Below are 19,627 nucleotides of genomic sequence, written 5' to 3' on the forward strand. Positions count from 1 at the left end.
AATTTTTTGATTTAAGTGTAACTTTTGAAAAGGGCGTATCGATTTTAGTAAGAAAAATCTTTGAAAAATTATATCTCAAAAATCATGAGTCGTACCGAAATAGTGTCTTAGGAAGAGTTATAGAGCATTGATGTTTAAATGTGAAAAAAAATACACTGAGAAAAAAATAGTACTCTGATTTTTATAAATTTTCTACATGACTTCTATTTTATATGAAAAAATTTAAAAAAATTAAACAAATATATTATTATATAATGCGGATATTATTTTATAATGCTACGAAAATTTTAAAATAACCTTTCTACCAGTTTGGTCGCCCTGAAATGTATTTTATTGTAGAATCATTTGACGATAATTATTTGATGATTCATTCTTGTGCTCACAGAACAATACATGCTCGAGATAAGCGCAGCTGTCACCCTTAGTGGAGAAAATTTTGCTATTGGCAAGCGAAACCAAATCGCATTCAACATTTCAGAACGACATTTACTTTCTTGGTGACTGAATAAACGAAATAAACTCTATCCGTTGATCTCAACAACCTCAAAAAGAGTAGCACTGCTTCATTATGATCAAGATTAGCGCAGATGTAATCCTACACTGAGAGGAATAGTTAGTAAATACGACGAATTTTTTGGTACATGTTACCAATTCTCTAGTCATTTTCTACCCTACTAATCATTGGTACATATTACGAAAGAAAAATGGTAGGCACAAACGTCAAACAAACTACGATTTGTTGGTCCAACATTGGTGCAATATCAGTGAAAATTTTGCTTCTCATTTGTGAGAGATAATCATCAGGGATAATAAAAATGTTTTTTAATAATTATTTTTAATTTAAAAAATTCTATTAGATTACATTTAACTCCACATATTTAGAATACATAATAATAATAATATATAACTTTTTCTATGAGCAGCGTACACGAGGAAAGTTCCCGTTCCTCTTCCTGCTGCATCGCTCTAGTTTGCATTATTTAGGGAGTGTCGGTAGCACCAGCCCGTTTCATCCGCATTTTGTTCTCTCGTGTCTCTATGAAGAAAAGAAATACATATGTTAATAATATTAAATATGTATATATGTAATGAAACGTAACATCAACAAAATGCTTACCTCCGAATCGCTTCATCTCCAAAATAGAAATAGCGATTGCAAAGTGCGCACATCACAGATGTTAGGTACCCTTAGAAAAATCCTCGGTCGAAAACTACGAAATACATTTGGTAATGCAAAATTAGTAGAATGTACAAATTTTTTGTACATATTGTCAACAAACCCGCATCCCTACCAGAGATTAGTATATTTTACTCGATAACATTAGTAAGCTTGGATATTGTCATATCTGAAAATTGGTGAGAAAAGCGCGTATTAACCATTTTCATTGTTCCCATAAGGCAATACGGAGGTATAATAAGGATATAATTCTGATACGTGCATTTTCGGCGAGAAAATGTAGCCGATATTGGGCTTCCGAATCATGGTTCTGCTTGACATAGGTGTTTATTAGTACGGTCGAAAATGACTATAGATTGGTAGTATTAACCAAAAAATTCGTTATATTTACTAATTATTTCTCTCAGTGTATGACAAAAAAACAAAGTTACTAATGGTATGAAGTAAAATCTACGAATCTCTGGTAGGAACGTTCATTGCGTCTGACATCGCTTTTACGCAATTTTGGTAATATTTACAAAACATTTGTATATTCTACCAATGTTTTGGCTACTAAAGATTTGGTAGCTGCTTTTACTAAACTATTTCTCCAGTGTAGTTGAAAGCAGTTTTGCGGCTGGCAAATATACACACACTTATCTCCGTTTTGTGCTCTTCTCAACGGAAGCCCTTTCTGTTAATATTGCCAGTCTAGGTTAGCTTAGCTGTCATCCTTTTTTGGAGAGAGTTTTCCTACCGTCATGCGAAACCAAATCACTGACAAAATTCCAGAACATTTATATTCTTGGCTGACGATAGCCTAGCTTGATGATTACCCACACAATTGTGTAGCTCAGAACTTTAATGCAATGGCGTCAGTTTGATGCAATAATTGCAATTCCAGAGAGATCAGCGAGTGATTAATTTGTTCGCGTCCACAGCCCAATTCGAAACGAAGATATATGATGACGCAAAACGAGGAAGAATAAGTGATATTCATTGCTTTGAATACAGAACGATACTGAAAGTTTGCCTTCCTTCCTTGCTTGATACTTTAAACTTCAATTCATTCAACTGTAACCTTTAAAAAGGTCCTTGGAAAACTTTACTTTGTTCATCATATTACTCCTCCACCCCCATTGCCTTGAGAAAGGCATTCGATTCCTCGCCGTCCAGCTCGCCCAGCGATGTTGTTCAGTCGATTTCCTCGCGAAGAATGAAAGTTTGCCTCAGCGCGATCCACTGTTTATACTCTAGGCAAATATTCCCCTTCGTACTTCTTCTTTTCCTTTGTTCACAGAGACTTTACATCTTAAGACGCGTCCACATTACGCCATTCGGCCTTGGCCGCCCGGTAAAGACAACTAAATGTGGACGTACCGCCCGGGCTTGCCGACGTGCCGAAAACCGACTCGAATCAAACCGAACCCAACCCGAAACAAGTGGGTCCGGTTCGAGAAAGTCGAACCAAAACAAAACGAAGTAAATTAGCGTTGACGACATGGTGCTTCGTGTGTTCGTGACGGCTTCGTACATCCGATGGGACTTCGGCTTCGTGCACCCGATGGGGCGTCCACATTACATAACGAACCGAATTTGCCGCCTGGTATAGGCCGATCGGCATCATTCGGCATAATGTGGACGCGCCTTTACGATTTCCCTTCGTTGCTCGTCGATAAGTTGCTCGTTTTTGACAGCTGTGTTCGGGAAAGCACACAAATGGACAGAACAAATGTTTGAGGAAATGGAAATTTTCATCAATTTAAACTATATACAGACAATGGGATAGTAATGTATAGCATATCATACAAATCTGAAGGAATTTCCGATTCGTTTGGTATGTAAATCGCCAATATCCGTTCGCGGCAAAAATAGTTATTAACGTTAACTTTATTTCATAAAAACGTTACCTGTTTTCTGATTTGGCACCCTTGATGAAAGACGTAGTTCTACGTCAAAAAACTACATATTTTAGATATTGGAATTTAGAGTTTTTTTTTTGTAAACAAGAAAGAGTACTATTGTTTTCTCAGCGTATGTTTATTTCACGTCATCATCTTTCTAAGACACTATTTCGGTACGACTCATAGTTTTTGAGATATGAATCACGTTTTTAAAATCTGCATTTTTAGGACGATTTCATTTTGAATTACTCCATAGTTTTAAAACTTACACCCTGTAGTCCGACTCCGAGTTTGAATTCATATTTATTTATACAGCCTTTCCATGCCAAACCGATATAGCGGAACTCAGATTTTCGCGTAAAGTGGCAGTTTTGTTTCTTATCGCAATATATTAGACCCGTATTTTTTTTTTCTTAGGGTGACCATTTCCATTTTAAGGTAGTCCGAAAAATCATTTTTTTGCCTTTTTCCCAAAATTACTTTTTTTTAAAAATCCATAATTTACCGATTCAGACAGACATATCAAAATGAAGATATTGAGCTAGTCTTTTCAGAAAAAATACAATACTTACGAAGAAATTGAATTTGGTTTTTGTAATTTTTGATTGCATTTGTTTTTTATAGTTTTCATGATCTCGGGATCAAGAACGCTATATTTTTTTATATTTCTTCTTGAAAGCTGAGGTTTTTTACATAAAATATCAAAAAACCTGAGAGGCGTTATATTTTGACGTAGGACTACGTCTTTCATTTCTATACCTGGTGGGCTTCCAGTATCGAGGAAAATGTGGAAATATCTAATCGTTACTGAAAATAATCTGCCAGTTTCTCTGGGAATTTAAAATTACATTCATGTGAAAGAGTTTATTTTAATGCTTTCTATTCATGTAACACTGTGACCAAATACATTTGGTTTTGTGATTTTTCAATCAATCGCAATTAACAGGATAGCTTCTGAAGATTATTCTTCCCCATCAGTAGGATATTTCCGTATCCAATATTGGATGCATAAAACCTTGTGCCTCCAACGTAACGCTCTCGTTTTCGAAGTCCCCCAAATATTCATTCATTCAGAATGAATTCAGATTCAACTTCAAACAAATGATCTCTAAATCAACGATAGTCCTACGTCACCCTTGCGGTTATACCATAGATATAACCCACTTCCTGTTTTTGTTCTTGAGTCATGATTTTTCAAAATTAACCGAAAAAACAATTTTAACCCCTTTTTCCCACCACAAAAATTCATAACCTTTGAACTACTAGACCGATTCAGATGGTCGACATATCAAATTAAAGCTAATTAGCTAATCTTGTTTAAAAAATAGTAAAATACCAAAAAGATCAATTTTTTTTCGTAATTATTGATTGTAATTGTTTTTCATAGTTTACATGGTTTCGGGACCAAGGGCGCCATATATTTAAAAAAAAAAGTTGAAAGCTTGAAAGCTGTTTTTATGTTAATAATTTTCAAAATTAGCAAGTTTTCAGTTTTCGTTCAATATTCCTATGCGAGTAGACTACATCAATGCGAAAAAATTTTAAAAAAGGGCAAACGTTGATTTTTTGGACCACCCTAAAACGGAAATGGGCACTCTAATGAAAAAATAAAGAAATACGGGTCTAATAATTTGCGATAAGTAACAAAACTATCACTTTTCACGAAAAATCTGAGAACCACTAACGTTTGCATAAAGAAATGGACAAAAATTGCCGATTTTTCATGGGTTTACCTTCACACGCACTGACGAAACCCATGCATCAATCATAGTAACTCATGAGTCAACAGAAAAATGTTGACAGCTCTATTAGTCGAACTCTAACCGTGATGGCGGAAACAGTGAAGGTACTCCGTTCCGAAGTATGCGCGTTCAAAGGACGGTACCCCACCGCGTCGAAAACGGACATCGTGCGGCACTTAGTGAATGCCGGATACGCCCGTTCCGGCATCTACAACATCTAGGCACTATTTGACAATAATCAGAGCATCAAAAGAATGCCCGGTTCCGGACGGCCGACAACCCTGAGCGACAAGAAGCTCCAAAGGATTCTGAAGAGGAAGATCAAGGGAAAAGTGGCTACATCGCTGGGTTCGCTTGGCCGGGAGGTACCTGGCGAACATGGACATACATGTCAGGAAGCGGAAGTCCCGTCTACTGGTCTCGGAACTGCATGCAATGACGCAACGGCAGCGGCTGAATAAGATGGTCAAGTCGATTTTCTCGGCGAATCGCAACGTGGCGGTGGTGATGGACGACGAGACCTATCTCCCCCTGGATGGCAAGGCACTTCGTGATTTACTTCTCCCACGAAGGAAGTGAGCTCCGAAGTGAAGTTTATTTTACACACTAAGTTCCCCGAGAAGGTGCTGCTGTGGCTGGTAATCAGCGAGAAGGGGATGTCAAAGCCGCTCTTCTTTAGCTCCGGACTGGCCGTGAACGGGGAAATTTATAGTACGAATTGCCTGCCGGATATTGCGTCGTTCATCAAGAAATACCATAAGGGCGAAGACGCGGTGTTCTGGCCACATCTGGCGTTGACTACTCGAAGCGATCGTTAGAGGAGATGGAGCGGCTGTAATATCGATTTGGTACCCAAGTCGGCGAACCCGACCAACGTCCCCCAGCTGCGTCCAATCGAGAACAATTTTATCGCGAAAACTGAGAAGGAATTGATAAATAAAACGAAGAAAAAACTCAAAAACATGCCTACACGCATGTTTTCGTCCGCCATGGCGAAAGTTGCGTTCCGGCAGGTTCGCTCGCAAGGAGGTAGAATTTTTTGCAAATAAGCTAATATAATATAATATAACCTTCCATGGGAAATTCATCGAACTCAATTATCTGTCTTAGTTTTTCTATCACCATCCGAAAAAGTCCATTTTTTAATGCAAACGTTAAATTGTGCAAAGTCTCGAACATAAGCTGAAACTTTGGAAGTGGTACTCAGTGGAAGTGGCTTGAACAGCATTTTCCTTTCGTGCCAAGCTTCTATTACAGTGGATTACAGCAAAAATGAAGATTATTTAGCAACGCTGGCGATAAGTTTGATTGAACACGATAAGGATTTAATGAAGTCAGATTTTCAACAAGACATTGCGCTATTCTAAACTCATAACTTGCCAAAGGGTGACTTTTAGATAAAAATATAGATGTTCTTGAGTGGCCATGGAGTGGCCATGAGTGACCATGGATAGGTTATACCTATGATAAAACCGCAAGGCTGACGTAGGACTGCCGTTGGTCTAGTAATCAATTGCAATTAGCAATAATCCCACCTCGGATGTTCCTCATTGGGTACGACGGGGTAAAAGCGCCATACGTCGTGATTTTGAATGATTTTCATATCAAATAAAATACCATCTTTTTGCTCGTCTCTTTACACACAAATGCCACGAAAGTACATAAGGAAGTCGTCGAATAATCATCCTTATAGATTCCGATAATTTGGTAAATTTTTCACGAATATTTGCAAAATTCTGCACGTGGAATATTGATGGCCGTTTCACTAGTGAATGAATGAAACTATTTACGAATTCAATTTCAAACAAATCCCAATTCATGCTTTATGGTAGTGGTTGTCGCAGCAAATAGTTTTGCCTTGTTAATCATCAAACGGTATGCGTAGAAGTTCAGTGAGCTAACGACATGAAGAGATGATATCTTCCAATGCAGTCTTGAATAATCGAGCCAAAGCGTTACCTTTGTTCCTGCTTTTGTAGACTGTGATAGCAAAACTAATTCAGGAGTGTAAAACTGCTTGGGGGCATTAAAGTATTGCCGGCTTGAATGTAACTGTAATGCCGATTTTCCCAGCTTTTTGGTTTCGGAATCTGTATAGGAAAACACATTCCGGTTTGCAAAAACGCAAGTCTGTTTTAGGGAAACATTCCGATTTCCAGAAACACAAGCGAGTACAAAAGTACCCGCAGCTTGCATCTATATTGTAATGCCGATTTCCCCAGGCTTCATGATTTTGAAGTCTGTGTTAGGGAAGCGTTCCAATTTGCTGAAACGCAAACGTGTACAAAAGCTCATACTACTTGCATCTAATTTGAGATGCCAATTTCCCCTGCCTCCATGGTTTTGAAGTCTGTGTTAAAGAAACATTTCGATGCCCACAAACGCAAACGAGTACAAAAGTACCCGTAGCTTGCATCTATTTTGCATTGTCGATTTCCCAAGGCTTCGTGGTTTTGAGGTCTGTGTTAGGGAAACTTCAACTTCAAAAACGTGAACGAGTACAAAAGTTCCCGCTGCTTGCATCTAAACTTGCTATGCCCATATCCACAGGCTCCATGGTTCAGAAGTCTGTGTTAGAGAAACAATCATCCATTCCAGCGATCGTACCGCAAACGTTGCGCAATCATAACTGAGTGAAATTTTGAAAGCAATTTTAGGGCTTTTGAAACAAGTTTTTGGATGTAACAAGCATATAACGCGTAGACATTTTATCTTTCGAATGAAGTTTTTAGCATACCATTTCGTGCAGTTGTTTAAGAGTTATTAACGTTCAAAATCTCGTTCTCCGGCGTAACGCTTTCATTTTCGAAACTTTGAACACCACAAAAAAAGACGTAGTCCTACGTCGAAACCTTTGGTCTGGTAATTTGGTAAGCAACACAATTGCTGAGATCCATGGGGTCAGCTTAGAGCAGCTATACTCAACACGCGGCCCGCGGGTCACATGTGGCCTGTCGGGACGTTTCTGGTTGGCCAATCTCTTGTTACTTTATTTTGATCTATGTTATATGTGTAACAACAACGAAAACATACCTATTTTTGACGTAGAACTACGTCTTTCAGAAAGGGTGCCAAATAAAGTTAACGTTAATAAATATTTTCACTGTGAACGAATTCTCATGATTTGCATACCAATCGAATCGGAAATTCTCTAAGATTCGTTTGATATGCTATACATTACAGCACGCTAATCTCTAAACGGTTTAAATTCATGAAAACTGGAAGAACTTCCTTTTTTCCCATATATTTGTTCTGCCGATTTGTATGATAACCCTATCCGTATCTCGAATGCTTATAACTCGAACATTTCCCCAACACAGACTTCATAATCGATGTACCTGTGGAAAGCCGCTTTGCAAATCCTCATGCAAGTCGGGGGTATTTTCGTTCCCACCGAGCTCTTTTCCCTAACACGTACTTCAAAATCAATGCGTCTGGGGGAATCCGCTTTGCAAATACAAGTCGGGGATATTTTTTGGTGTTGAGTACTTTAGTACTCGCTTGTCGTTGTGCAGACCGAAAAATGTTTCCCTAAAACGTACTTTTAAACTGAGAAGTCTGGGAAAATCGTCATTTCAGATACTAGAGGTGAACGAACCTTCGCGGTTCGAGAACTACGTAAACATGAGATGTGCAGTAATTTCAAAAGGAAATGTAAAATACAATGATCGTTTGACAATTCTTCCGTTCACATATTTTGGTAGTCCTAGGTACCATATCAAACGTAAAAGGACGTTCATCAAAATTATTTGTAACGAAGAACATAATCTTTAGTTTAAAAAAGCTATTCGTGATTTCACAGGATCCAAGATTCATCAGTCATCCAGCTAGCGACCAGACGGCAGCGTGTTTTTCCAAATAGCCTATCTCTAGGCCGAGAGATTAGTGTAGTTCTCCTTTGTCAAGACTAAAAGCGAATGAACTGAGATATTTTAAAGCCTCTATAATTCAAAACCATGCAGTCTTTCCCAACGTTGATGTCAGACACAGCAGTTTTGCTTGTTACAAAGGTAGCATGGAAAATATATATTGCACACAGTGGTACGATTTTGTTCGGTGGAGACCGTGCGTTCATCGAAGTCAAGATTGGTCCGCGGTAGATACGTGTCGTCGGATGGCCGTTAAAACGCTACGAATATTGTGCTCCAACTGGCCAATCTCTGCTACTATTTTATTGCCGCTTTGAACGGACGTTCAAAATTTTTCACCATAGAATGCTTTCTCAGGATATGCGCGAAGTAAGCATAGTGCAGAGCTTATACTGACGGGCAGAAGCAAAGCAGGAGATAAACATAATATAGGACGTATTTTCATAACGTTGTGTGTGAATTGGTTGTGTATGATTGAATCACACATACGAATTGATGATTTAATGCGTTATCAAACAGATAATCACCTGGGACCGCACCGTGTCTAACACGAGAAGTATATGTACGATTTATTTACTTGCATTGGCAATCATGAACTCGTATTCACCTTATTTTTTCGCATAGCAAACAGATAAAACACCACTCAAATGCTAATGAATCTGCACTAATCTCGCTTCCGTTTTATGTATCGTTTCAGACCTGCTTTGTCCAGGTGCGGAAAAAGGAGCCACCCCATCCGATCCGGGTCGCGAAAACAATCGACGTTATCGCTCGGATCACCTTCCCGTCAGCGTATGCCGTCTTTCTTATATTTTTCTTCATCCACTATAAAGGATTCTCCTAGAATACAATCCACAAGCATCTGCTTCACAAGATCTACACAAACAATCTGCTGTAGCGCCAACTCTGCTAGATGGGAATGGTGCTGGTGCTCCACAGTTTCTGTTCCTCGATTCGGGTGTTTTTTTTCCTGCTGCATTTTAACGCTGTCTGATAGCTCATCACATTCATCAATCGGTGCAGCGGAACACGAATGCGCAATCCGTAGGGTGATAGTTTTTATACACATTTTGCAAAGGCAAAAAACAGCTTTCAATAAATCACACAAACAAAAGCCTATTGATGGTGGATTAGAGCAAGTGAAAAAGCTTACAAACGATGTTAGAATCGATTGGTAGTAGAGACTACATGTAAAAAGTGAATGAGTAATGGAACGAGAAACAACAAAAACAAATACTGCCTTTTAGTAAAAAAAAAACATCAGCAAAAAGAAGAAACAAATCAAAAAATAAAACTGATCATTTTGAATGCTGTATCGACAAACAAATAGTTAGAGATTTGTGAAATGAATGTAAATACAGAATCAGTTTGCAACGTTTAAATTTTGAAGTATAGTGGAATCGATTAGTTACCATTCATTATTTGGGCGAACCATTTTTCCTTTGTCAATGCAAACATACATAACCCCACAAAAGCATACATTGTACGCCATTAGAAATGACGGCGTCAGCTAGCCTTCGAGCAACCAACCTTCAATTCACAATGAACTAGAATCTAACAAAATGATGGACAAACTAAACACGCCAAGCCAATAACAAGATTTTTTGCAATCAAATAGTGTGGTAAGTGAGCGGTAAGAAATAAAGTGAAAAAACAGCAATATTATTTGAATAAAAACTAAACAAATATTGGATATTTATATGATCAAAAACGATTCAATGATATAGTATAAGTAAGGGAAAACAATCTAGTCAGATAAGCACAGGAGCAAACCATTATATACTCTTGGAGGCGAAGGCAAGAACAATTGATAAAAAAAAAACTGTGTTTTATATCGATTTTCTATGAAATCTGAATGTAAAACGCTCTTATTCTACAACCAAAGAATTAGACAAAAACCCATAAACACGATATAGATGTAAGGACACAGAATCTAAAATTATAAATAACCACATCGTGCAAATCTACCGTACCGTGGTAATGTAGCGAAAACGCGGAAAACCAAAGAAAGGCTTGTAAAGGTTCACAGAATTACATCAAAATCATGCTATCGCACAATTAGTTCACAATCAACTAAAACCGAAATAAACAAACAACGAGGGAACACACGGTTCCCTCGAACCCGGAACAGATGAAACATAAATACACACGGAACGCATAAGTCAGAACTGCAGGTTTATAGTTGGAAGGTCTGTCCTTTGACAATTACGCACTGAAAGATTTATATAATAGCTTAAAAACATTTTCTATTTTTTTTACTATAAATTGTTCAATCATTGTGCTGTTTCGCTCTCGTTAGGTTTGCGCACCCTGCACACTTCACTCAGGACTTTGACAATGTCGAACTTGCTTCTCCGATATCTGCTACCTTCTTACTTATTTCACATCCCAATTATTAATCAATGGTTCATCCATTTTCAGTTCATACTCACAGATTAGACCTTATTCGAAACAAGAATGATTTCTTCTCGTGAATTATCGATTTTTATATCCTTATTCTATTATTAAGGTCTCAATTCCAGGAACACCAGTTCATTTATCAGGAGACTATAACTATAGCAAACCAAAGAACGCTTTTGTAGCATCTTTTCGAAACATTCGAAACTGTAACTGTCATAATTCTGTACTATAATGCAAAACAAATACATTTCTTTTCCACAATCGACATTGTCCGAGTGACTTAGAATCAATCCAAAGTCCAAAAGCAACTAACAATTACGAAAAAAAACAATCCTGCGTCACCAAAGATATTTAAGAAATTTTTCGAATGCATACAAATATTTTCGTATTTAAATACAGAGCAAGAAAAAAATATTTTATCGTGTTTAGCTAGAATATATAGGGTATTGTTTATGGGAGAAAAATACTGTATTTTCATACGCTTTTCGATTGTCCAAGAACAATGGTTTATTGACACTTTTTTAAAATACCTGCAATCAACGTTGGACCAATTTATGATTATCTACTACTTAATTGCACATTGAGGTCTGCTTTTACTTACTACGAAAAGTTTCTGTAAAAGTGTGTCATAGTGCTACATTTTTATGTAAAACACTTTTGAGTATACAAACATTGAAATTTGTTCAAATCTTTCAGTATCCCTTTTTGTAAACCTATTTTTCTGATCAAATGATCATGCCGATTGATTACAAAAAAAAAGTATAGTCGGCGTATTTAAAATGAATGGATTCGTTATTGTTACAACAGGTCATAAGATTAGCAGACGAAGGGTATTTGAAGCAAAGCACATCTGCAAAAAAAGAAAGATGGAATGAAAAATTGTGATTTATGTGCCCATAGCAGTTATTATATTTATACAAAGTGATAGAACAACTGAAAACACTACTACTGCTACACGTACTACTATTACTACTACGACTACTAGAGAATACTACTACGCAAAGTACAGCAAAAAATGTGCTACTCAAGTGCTTAGTTTTGTCATTTTACATATCAAAAATATCGGAGAAGAAACAGCGTGGCGCGGCGCTGCGTTGTCTCGCGCCGATGACGATACAACAATTTGGTACATCTAGAAACACTAGTTAGGGGACTATTATGATGTTTCAGTTTCGCTTTTGCTTTACCAAATACTCGTTAAGTTTGTGTCATGTGTTTGATTGAACGTTTACCCGTACCGTATAACAATGGGTACCTCTTTTGGCTGTTAATAACGTTAAGTTATATACCAGTCTAGCAAAACAATATTCTAAAGTGTTGAACGTTATTCTAAATCAAGTTATGATATTCACATTTGATATTTTACATTAATCGATCAAAAAAACAAAAAGACATGATTATATGTTATTTTTATGGTAGCCACTAGAATCAAACAATTCCAACTAAGAATATCAGATAATTGTTTTGGTTAACTTTCGTTGTAGCTTGTAAGTCGTTGTCGAATGAATAGTCGATCAGTTCGAACGTCAAACGATGCCTACGGTTGATTATCTGATGATGGATTACCTCCACAACACTAGCAATTCCATAATTATTTTCCTCAACCATCTTCAATTAAATCTGTGCTTTACATTCTACACACCCAAAAAAACACAATTGAGTGAAGTCTGTCAACTAATCGTTCAATGTAAAAAGGAAATGAAATTTAAAATAATTAAACAAAAAAAAAAGATACAGCTCAGCTAAGATTGTGATTTAGTAAACAAGAAAACTACACCGTAAACTAAGCATACAAAATAAAATAGCCGATTGTAAAGTTTATAAATGAAGCATATTTGTTACCGAGAGGAAAATTTCTGAGCAGAAATATTGAGGCAAATCGAAAGTGCGATGCCCAAAACATAGGGAAAAACTCTCTAAAGTAGTAAAGCGCCGTTTTATAGTATCAACCAGAGGTACAGAAAACATCAGACGAAAAATTACAAACAAAATTAAACACACACACACACACATTGTAATTAAACCTTTACTCGTATATTTGCTATCCTTGGAATAAACAAAAACCAACACAGATAGTCACTTATCTGGGCATAAGTGACACTAAAAAGAATAATAATGTTCGAACAATATGGGTAATAAGTAAGTAAGAGTCGTTTCACTGCAAGTTTATTTGTAGGAAAGCCAATAAACACTCTTCGAAACCGCAAAGCCGCAAGTGAAATATAGCAAAGCAGTGCTACTAGTTAAAACTAGTTGAAAAAAAAACAACTTACAAATCAGCAAGAAAAATACAACCTACACATTCACGATGTTTATTTTCAACTCAGCTACTTTATATGAATATCAGAGTTAAATATTAGAAGGGTATGTGTTTTTAATTTAGATCGACTGTAACACTGAAAACTAGTAAAATGCGTAAACAGTCATAAAACTACACTTCTTCGTCCATCAATTGCTTTTCGGCAGTTGAAGAAAACGGTAGTAACTTGATAGTTTCTAGATGAAAGCACAGAAGGTATAAGAAGATGTCGCGAAAGAATATCATTATTTATTTTCCAATAAACCATTTTCAATTAAAGTATGTTTGACTCCACAAAATACGTCAAATTCGAAACTCCAAATCTACTCATTGCAAACAATCGATAGCGGGAGTGATACGAATGCATCACCACTCACATCGCGCGCAATCTGGGCAAGGTATGTTTCCTGAATAGAAACATTCTTAAGTAATGTTGAATACCAATGCGAAATGGTTCTCAAAAAACAATAAAATAAAAGGTAGATGACCCGCTCCTAGATAAACTCATCCCAGCAGGCAAGGCAAAATTGTTGAAACCAACAACATTATAGGGGACGAACGCGACTTTCCTCCACAATGGTTCTACCGTTTTGTCTCATATTCCAAACACTTAAGCTTTGATGGCCATTAAACAGTGTCTCATTACTCTAAATGGCACTCTTTCGCGAAATTAATTTGATTTTTGGATACAATAGAGCCTTCTTTTACATTTGACTACAATAAAATTGGTTTACAAATACATATTCATGATGAAAAACAAAAATATGTTTAATCACTTCTGTCTCGAATTTCGAACACCATTTTTGTCATTGACTCATATTCCGAGCACTTTTGTCTCAAATTCCGAACAGCAAAAATGCATTTTTTTCAAAATCATAACTTTTAAACTACTGAACCGATTCATATGATCGATATATCAAATTAAAGTCAATTTGCTAGTTTTTTTTGCAAAAATGTTATGCTCGCAAAAAATAGTATTTTGCTTATGTAATTATTGATTGTATTTGTTTCTTATAGTTTACATGGTTTCGGGACCAAGGGCGCTATATCGGTATCCAATGTCCTGGAAAAAAGGATAATGAAGATGGTCGAGCTTTGAGCGACATAGCATGCGCTGCCATAACTATTTCGCAAATAGTGACGTCAGTCGTTGTGTTTATCTTTGATTGCCCACCGCATCCATGTAAAAATGCTATTTTCACGAAGTAATTTATCAATTAAAAACGTACATTTTTGTAGAGCTCCCGCTGAATATGAGGCTAATGTGATAGCGTGGAGTGAATATTTTTGAAATCGCGTCGAAAAAATGGATAAAAGTGCTATTTCCATGTGCCCTGTTTCATTCCCCCACGTTCATAGAAACAAACGAAGTTTCATTATTTTACCGTTATGAAGTTGATGTTTGGAAGGCTCTCAATGTCGGTGTGTATGTTGTGAGATAATAATCACCAATCAACCAAAATTTCATCGAAAATGTTACTGCTTTCGAGGACTAAGCATACGACTGCTCTCTGGACCTTTTTATCACATGAATAATCGAATTAAGCCACGATATAATTGTCATCTGTTAAAAAACAACCAGTTGAATGATTTCATGAGAATTTTGGCTCAAATTATCATGCAACCGTGAGTACTTTCAACATTGTTTTGTTTCTTCCATATACATTCCATATTGAATGCAAATAATTACGACACGATATTTTGCTTGCCAATACACTTCGCCTACTGCTCCACCTCTATATGTAACTCATTGATCGGTATCGATACCTGTAAATGATGTTAAAATGAAGTCTATAACCCAAAGAATGTCAGGGTTTTGAATATTGAATTATTTATGACATTAAAGTTCAATAAATTCACATTTACAAATGAAGTGTTCGCAATTTGAATCATACGTAGAAACTTGATTCATATTTCGAGTACTAATTTTAATGAAGATATCTGCATAAAATATCACTTTATTTCATCCATTTTTTGTAGATTTCTATCATTCCTAGCACTTAACATGAAAACAACAAACTAAATAGTTGAAAAAACTACAAAAACTGAAAAACTAAAGATGCAAACATTTAACATCGGTTTTGAATGTCACTTTTTTACAAATGCCTAATATTACAAATTATAGGCTGTATCGATAAATCCAAATGATTTTGAATAGGCTTAACGTACCCCTCGTTAGACAAGTAGCTCAGTTAAGAAGATGGCATCACTATACGATGTGAGCTATTATGAATACTGGCAACACATTATCGTCATTGTCAGAAACACCGTTGAATCATGTGGCCTTTTTGACTGACGGACCTACAGACTAGAAGTCATCTCGGAGCTCCGATGTGCAAGGTGATTTCACAGCCCAAGTACAGGCCTCACAATGATGTCAAAATGAAGCCTATACCTCAAAGAATGTCTGTGTTTTCATCATTCAATTATTTATAATATAAATGTTTTGTAAATTTACATTAAAAAATTATGTGTTCGTAATTTAAGACTGTTCTGGATATGAGACAAAACGGTACATTGCGTTTCATAACTATAGAACCACTCCAATTTTCTGAGTTTCCAGAGATACGTAAGAAGTCAGTTGAAGTATATAGTGTAGGATATAATGACTATCTTCATTTATAGGACTAGCCATTTGAACATTATTGTTGTGTCCAGGCGCGAAATATTCAAAAAAATAAAATTCCAGTGTTTCATAACTATAGAACCAGATGGGAAAGTTCTCACTCCTTTACAGAATTAATGTCAATTTCTCATGAATTACCATAAGTTTCTAATTCGTAGGTCATTTTTAGTTCTCAATCAGTTCAAATAACCCATCCGGGGTGGTCTATAACCAAGCTGCACCATGTTGTAGTGTAAATCTCGTTCTACACAGAGTATACTGCTCGTATATGCTTTCAAATCACTCATGCTGCTTGCAAGCTGTCTTTACTATTCGTACGATCACTCCTCATAAGATCTTGACAGGGTTTTGATATGGTAAACAAGTAGTCCGGAATCTGAAGACCCTATTCATTAATCCATGTCATGGCCTTCCGGATTTTATGAATTGATGCCAAATTACCCAATTATCACATTATTTTTAATGAAAAATAACAGTAAATGATTATGTAGTACTTCGTTGCACTTCTGACTGTTCGTTCGTGTTGATGGTGAGCTATCTAAACCAGGCCTTTTTGAGAAAATTCTATCCAAGCTATAAAAATCCCATCTCCAAAGCTCCGGGTCCAAAAACTAATGTGGAAGCTAATCCCGTGGGTTTCACTATTTCAGGAGAATTTATCTGATAAAAAGAAAATCAACTTGAACAGAATTTCTTCATACTGGAAGGACTTACGGAACGTGTCATGTAACATTGCAGGAGGCAGTTTCATGGTCAAAATATTTTCTGTAGGGCAAAGGGAGGCAGTTTCGGACAACGCTTGTAAAAATTAAGTGGTACAATTTTCAAACTAATTAAAAATATAAGTAAGTTAACAGTCCTTCCACCAACTGTCATATGGTTTGACATCTTCTGGTCGTTTATTACTTACGAAAACAACATGGTGCCCTTTTTCATACACGTTTCGAAACTTTTGAGCTTGAAGTTGTAAGTATTTCCCTAATTCCTTTGTGAACGATTTAGAAATTTAAGTACACCAACTCAGTTAGTAACTAATATGAAAAGAAAAAAATGCATACAACGGGGAAATAAAAGTCTATTTATTAGATAAAGTTATAATTTGTCTTCGGATGGTGGTGGGGCACATTCGGACATCGTTCACGGGTCACATTCGGACATTGTTTAATACCTCATAAAATTTGTGTCTGATTGTTGTTTACCAACAAACATCAATCTAGTCTGATTCTCAGACCTAATGATGGTTCGAAACTACAAAAAGATAACCGATAGAACCAGCATCAACGAAGATGAGATGGAAAGAGCTGTCGAACTAGTTTCGAATAGAATCGTTTTCATGATTCTAGCTCACAGGTGGCTCACAACTGGGTCCATTGTCGTTGCTAATTTCCCAACTAACGGTTGCATAACGGGAAAACTGTTTCTCAATGTTCTGGAACATTTGAAATGGGGTAGCAAAGAGCAACGTAAACGAATCAATTTTTAAAAAAATCAAAAATCGATCAAAAAGTCTTTGCACTTTGGAAACAATTAAATATTGCCGAGAAAATTGCACAATTCATGTATCTTTTCCACCTTATGTCAGAAACCGCTTACAACCGCTGTATGTGTCAGTTATGGGCCCTTTCAAGCAAAAGCTCTCAGTTTCCCAGAACGATTGCCTACTCAACCACCCTGGAAAAACTATTTCTATACACGACCTTTCAGCTATAGTTGCATCGGCTTATAATGCTTCTTTCAATCTGAGTTATATCCTAGCTGGATTCAAAATGACAGGTTGCTATCCTTTCTTAAGAAAGGTTTTTTCGGACAAGGATTTTGAATGCTCAAATGATTTTACCTACTGCAGCGGAGGTAGCAACTGACTCATCGGGTAATACAATAATGCTGCAAAACACTGCGTCTACAGCACAGATAGACTTTGCTTTGGTAACATTGTCCCCGGAAAATGTAGAACCTATTCCAAAAACTTCACCGCGGAAAACCACCACTCGAAAACGGAAGGAAGCAAAATCACGATTTTTTTTTAATGACAACCAGGATGAATCCAGGATTTTTTTAAGTTTACAAAAAATATTAAAAATCAAGGAAAAAAAAGTGTCCGAATGTGCCCCCTCTCCCCTAAGGCCTGGTTCAGTCAGCTTTTCACCTGCATGAATGCACAGTCAGAAGTACAATGAAATATTTCAGAATCATTTACTGTTGTTATTGCATCAAAAACACCATGATAATTGGGTAATTTGGAACCAATTTATAAAATCCGGAAAGTCATGGCATGGTTTAACCCATTAACGAAATTATTTTTTTGACGAAAGCCATTGGTGTAATTTCAATTATTGACGCTAAAGAAAACCCAATGTTCAAGAATCATTTTTTCCCATCTTCCATTTTCCGGGAAATGACTGTGCGAAAAATAGAACATTGGCCGATACCCCCACTTTTTTAATGCAAGTACAAACATAATGCTGAACTAGCATAAATGCATCAATTTTACATTCCGGAACGAACAAGCACAAGAGGATGGAAGTCTCTTAGTATCAACATAAATTAATCCACCTCAGGTGAGACGTGCCATTTATTATTTTACCAGTTGACCCGGCAAACTTCATCCCGCCCAAAATTTGTTTTTTTGCTATCAAAACCTTCAAACATTCACGTTTTCTTACTATGAGCAAGTTCATGGGTCCAATCGCAGAACTGTTAATTTATTGATCTTCTAATCGACCCCGTTGAATTTACCTTTTACTAGAAAATTTCTAGTATTTCTAACAAAACTCATTATTATAATATCAGATTATTTTCAGACACAATTCTCGTTCAAAATTTTTCAACCACTTGCAAATAACATGTTTCTCCGTTACATGGAATACATGTTTTATACAGAAAATATGATAGAATAAAGACAGTCCTACATCGGACAATTCCTTCCTCGAGTTCTGCTCTGACCAACACATTCGGCGATACTTTTTTTATTGGTATAGATAGAAGAAGAAGAGGGCGTTCCATCACATTAAAATCCATTTTTTCACATTAAAATAATTGTAGAATATATGGGAATTTAATTTTCCGAATCTTCCCTTTTTCCTTCAGAGTTTTCCGACAATTTTCAATTGTCATGTTTGGTTGGAATATTTTTGGTTTAAATATGTGTAATATTTTTATGGGACCCCCTCTCCATTCCAGAGGTAGGAGGGGTGTCATACCATCATAAACTTTCCCCCCTCCCCCTCAGAAAGGAGGAAGGAGTGTTGAACCACTTTAGAAATGTTTCTTGGCCCCTAAAACCTCCACATGCCAAATTTGGTTCAGTTTACTTGATTAGTTCTTGAATTATGCAGAAATGTATGCTTCATTTGTATGGCAGACAACACACCCCCCCCCCCTCCCCCAGAGAGAGGAGAGGAGTGTTTATTCTCCATGGAAACGTTTCGTGTCCCCTAAAACATTCACATGACAAATTTGGCTCCATTTGCTTCATCAGTTTTCGTATTATGCATAAATTTGTATTTCATTTGTATGGCAGCTCCCCCTGAGAGACGGGGGTTGAGTGTCTAACCATCGTAAAATCATTTATTGCACCATAAATCCTCCACATGCAAAATTTGGTTCCATTTGCTTGATTAACTCTCGAGTA

General features: G+C 36.6%; 1 protein-coding gene across 27 annotated transcripts in view; it reads left to right on the top strand.

Moving 5' to 3' along the window:
• Positions 1-13,652, top strand: part of LOC129769323 (glutamate-gated chloride channel) — a 445,802-nt gene extending 432,150 nt beyond the window's left edge. For all 27 annotated transcript variants that reach the window (XM_055771497.1, XM_055771499.1, XM_055771512.1 and 24 more), the window contains one exon: positions 9,369-13,652. In XM_055771497.1, the coding sequence (XP_055627472.1) occupies positions 9,369-9,515 (147 nt within the window). In that variant the 3' untranslated portion in view covers positions 9,516-13,652. The remainder of the gene's footprint in view (positions 1-9,368) is intronic.
• Positions 13,653-19,627: the final 5,975 nt, after the last annotated feature.

This window comes from Toxorhynchites rutilus, chromosome 2 (genome assembly GCF_029784135.1).
Source record: "Toxorhynchites rutilus septentrionalis strain SRP chromosome 2, ASM2978413v1, whole genome shotgun sequence".
NCBI lineage: Eukaryota > Metazoa > Arthropoda > Insecta > Diptera > Culicidae > Toxorhynchites > Toxorhynchites rutilus.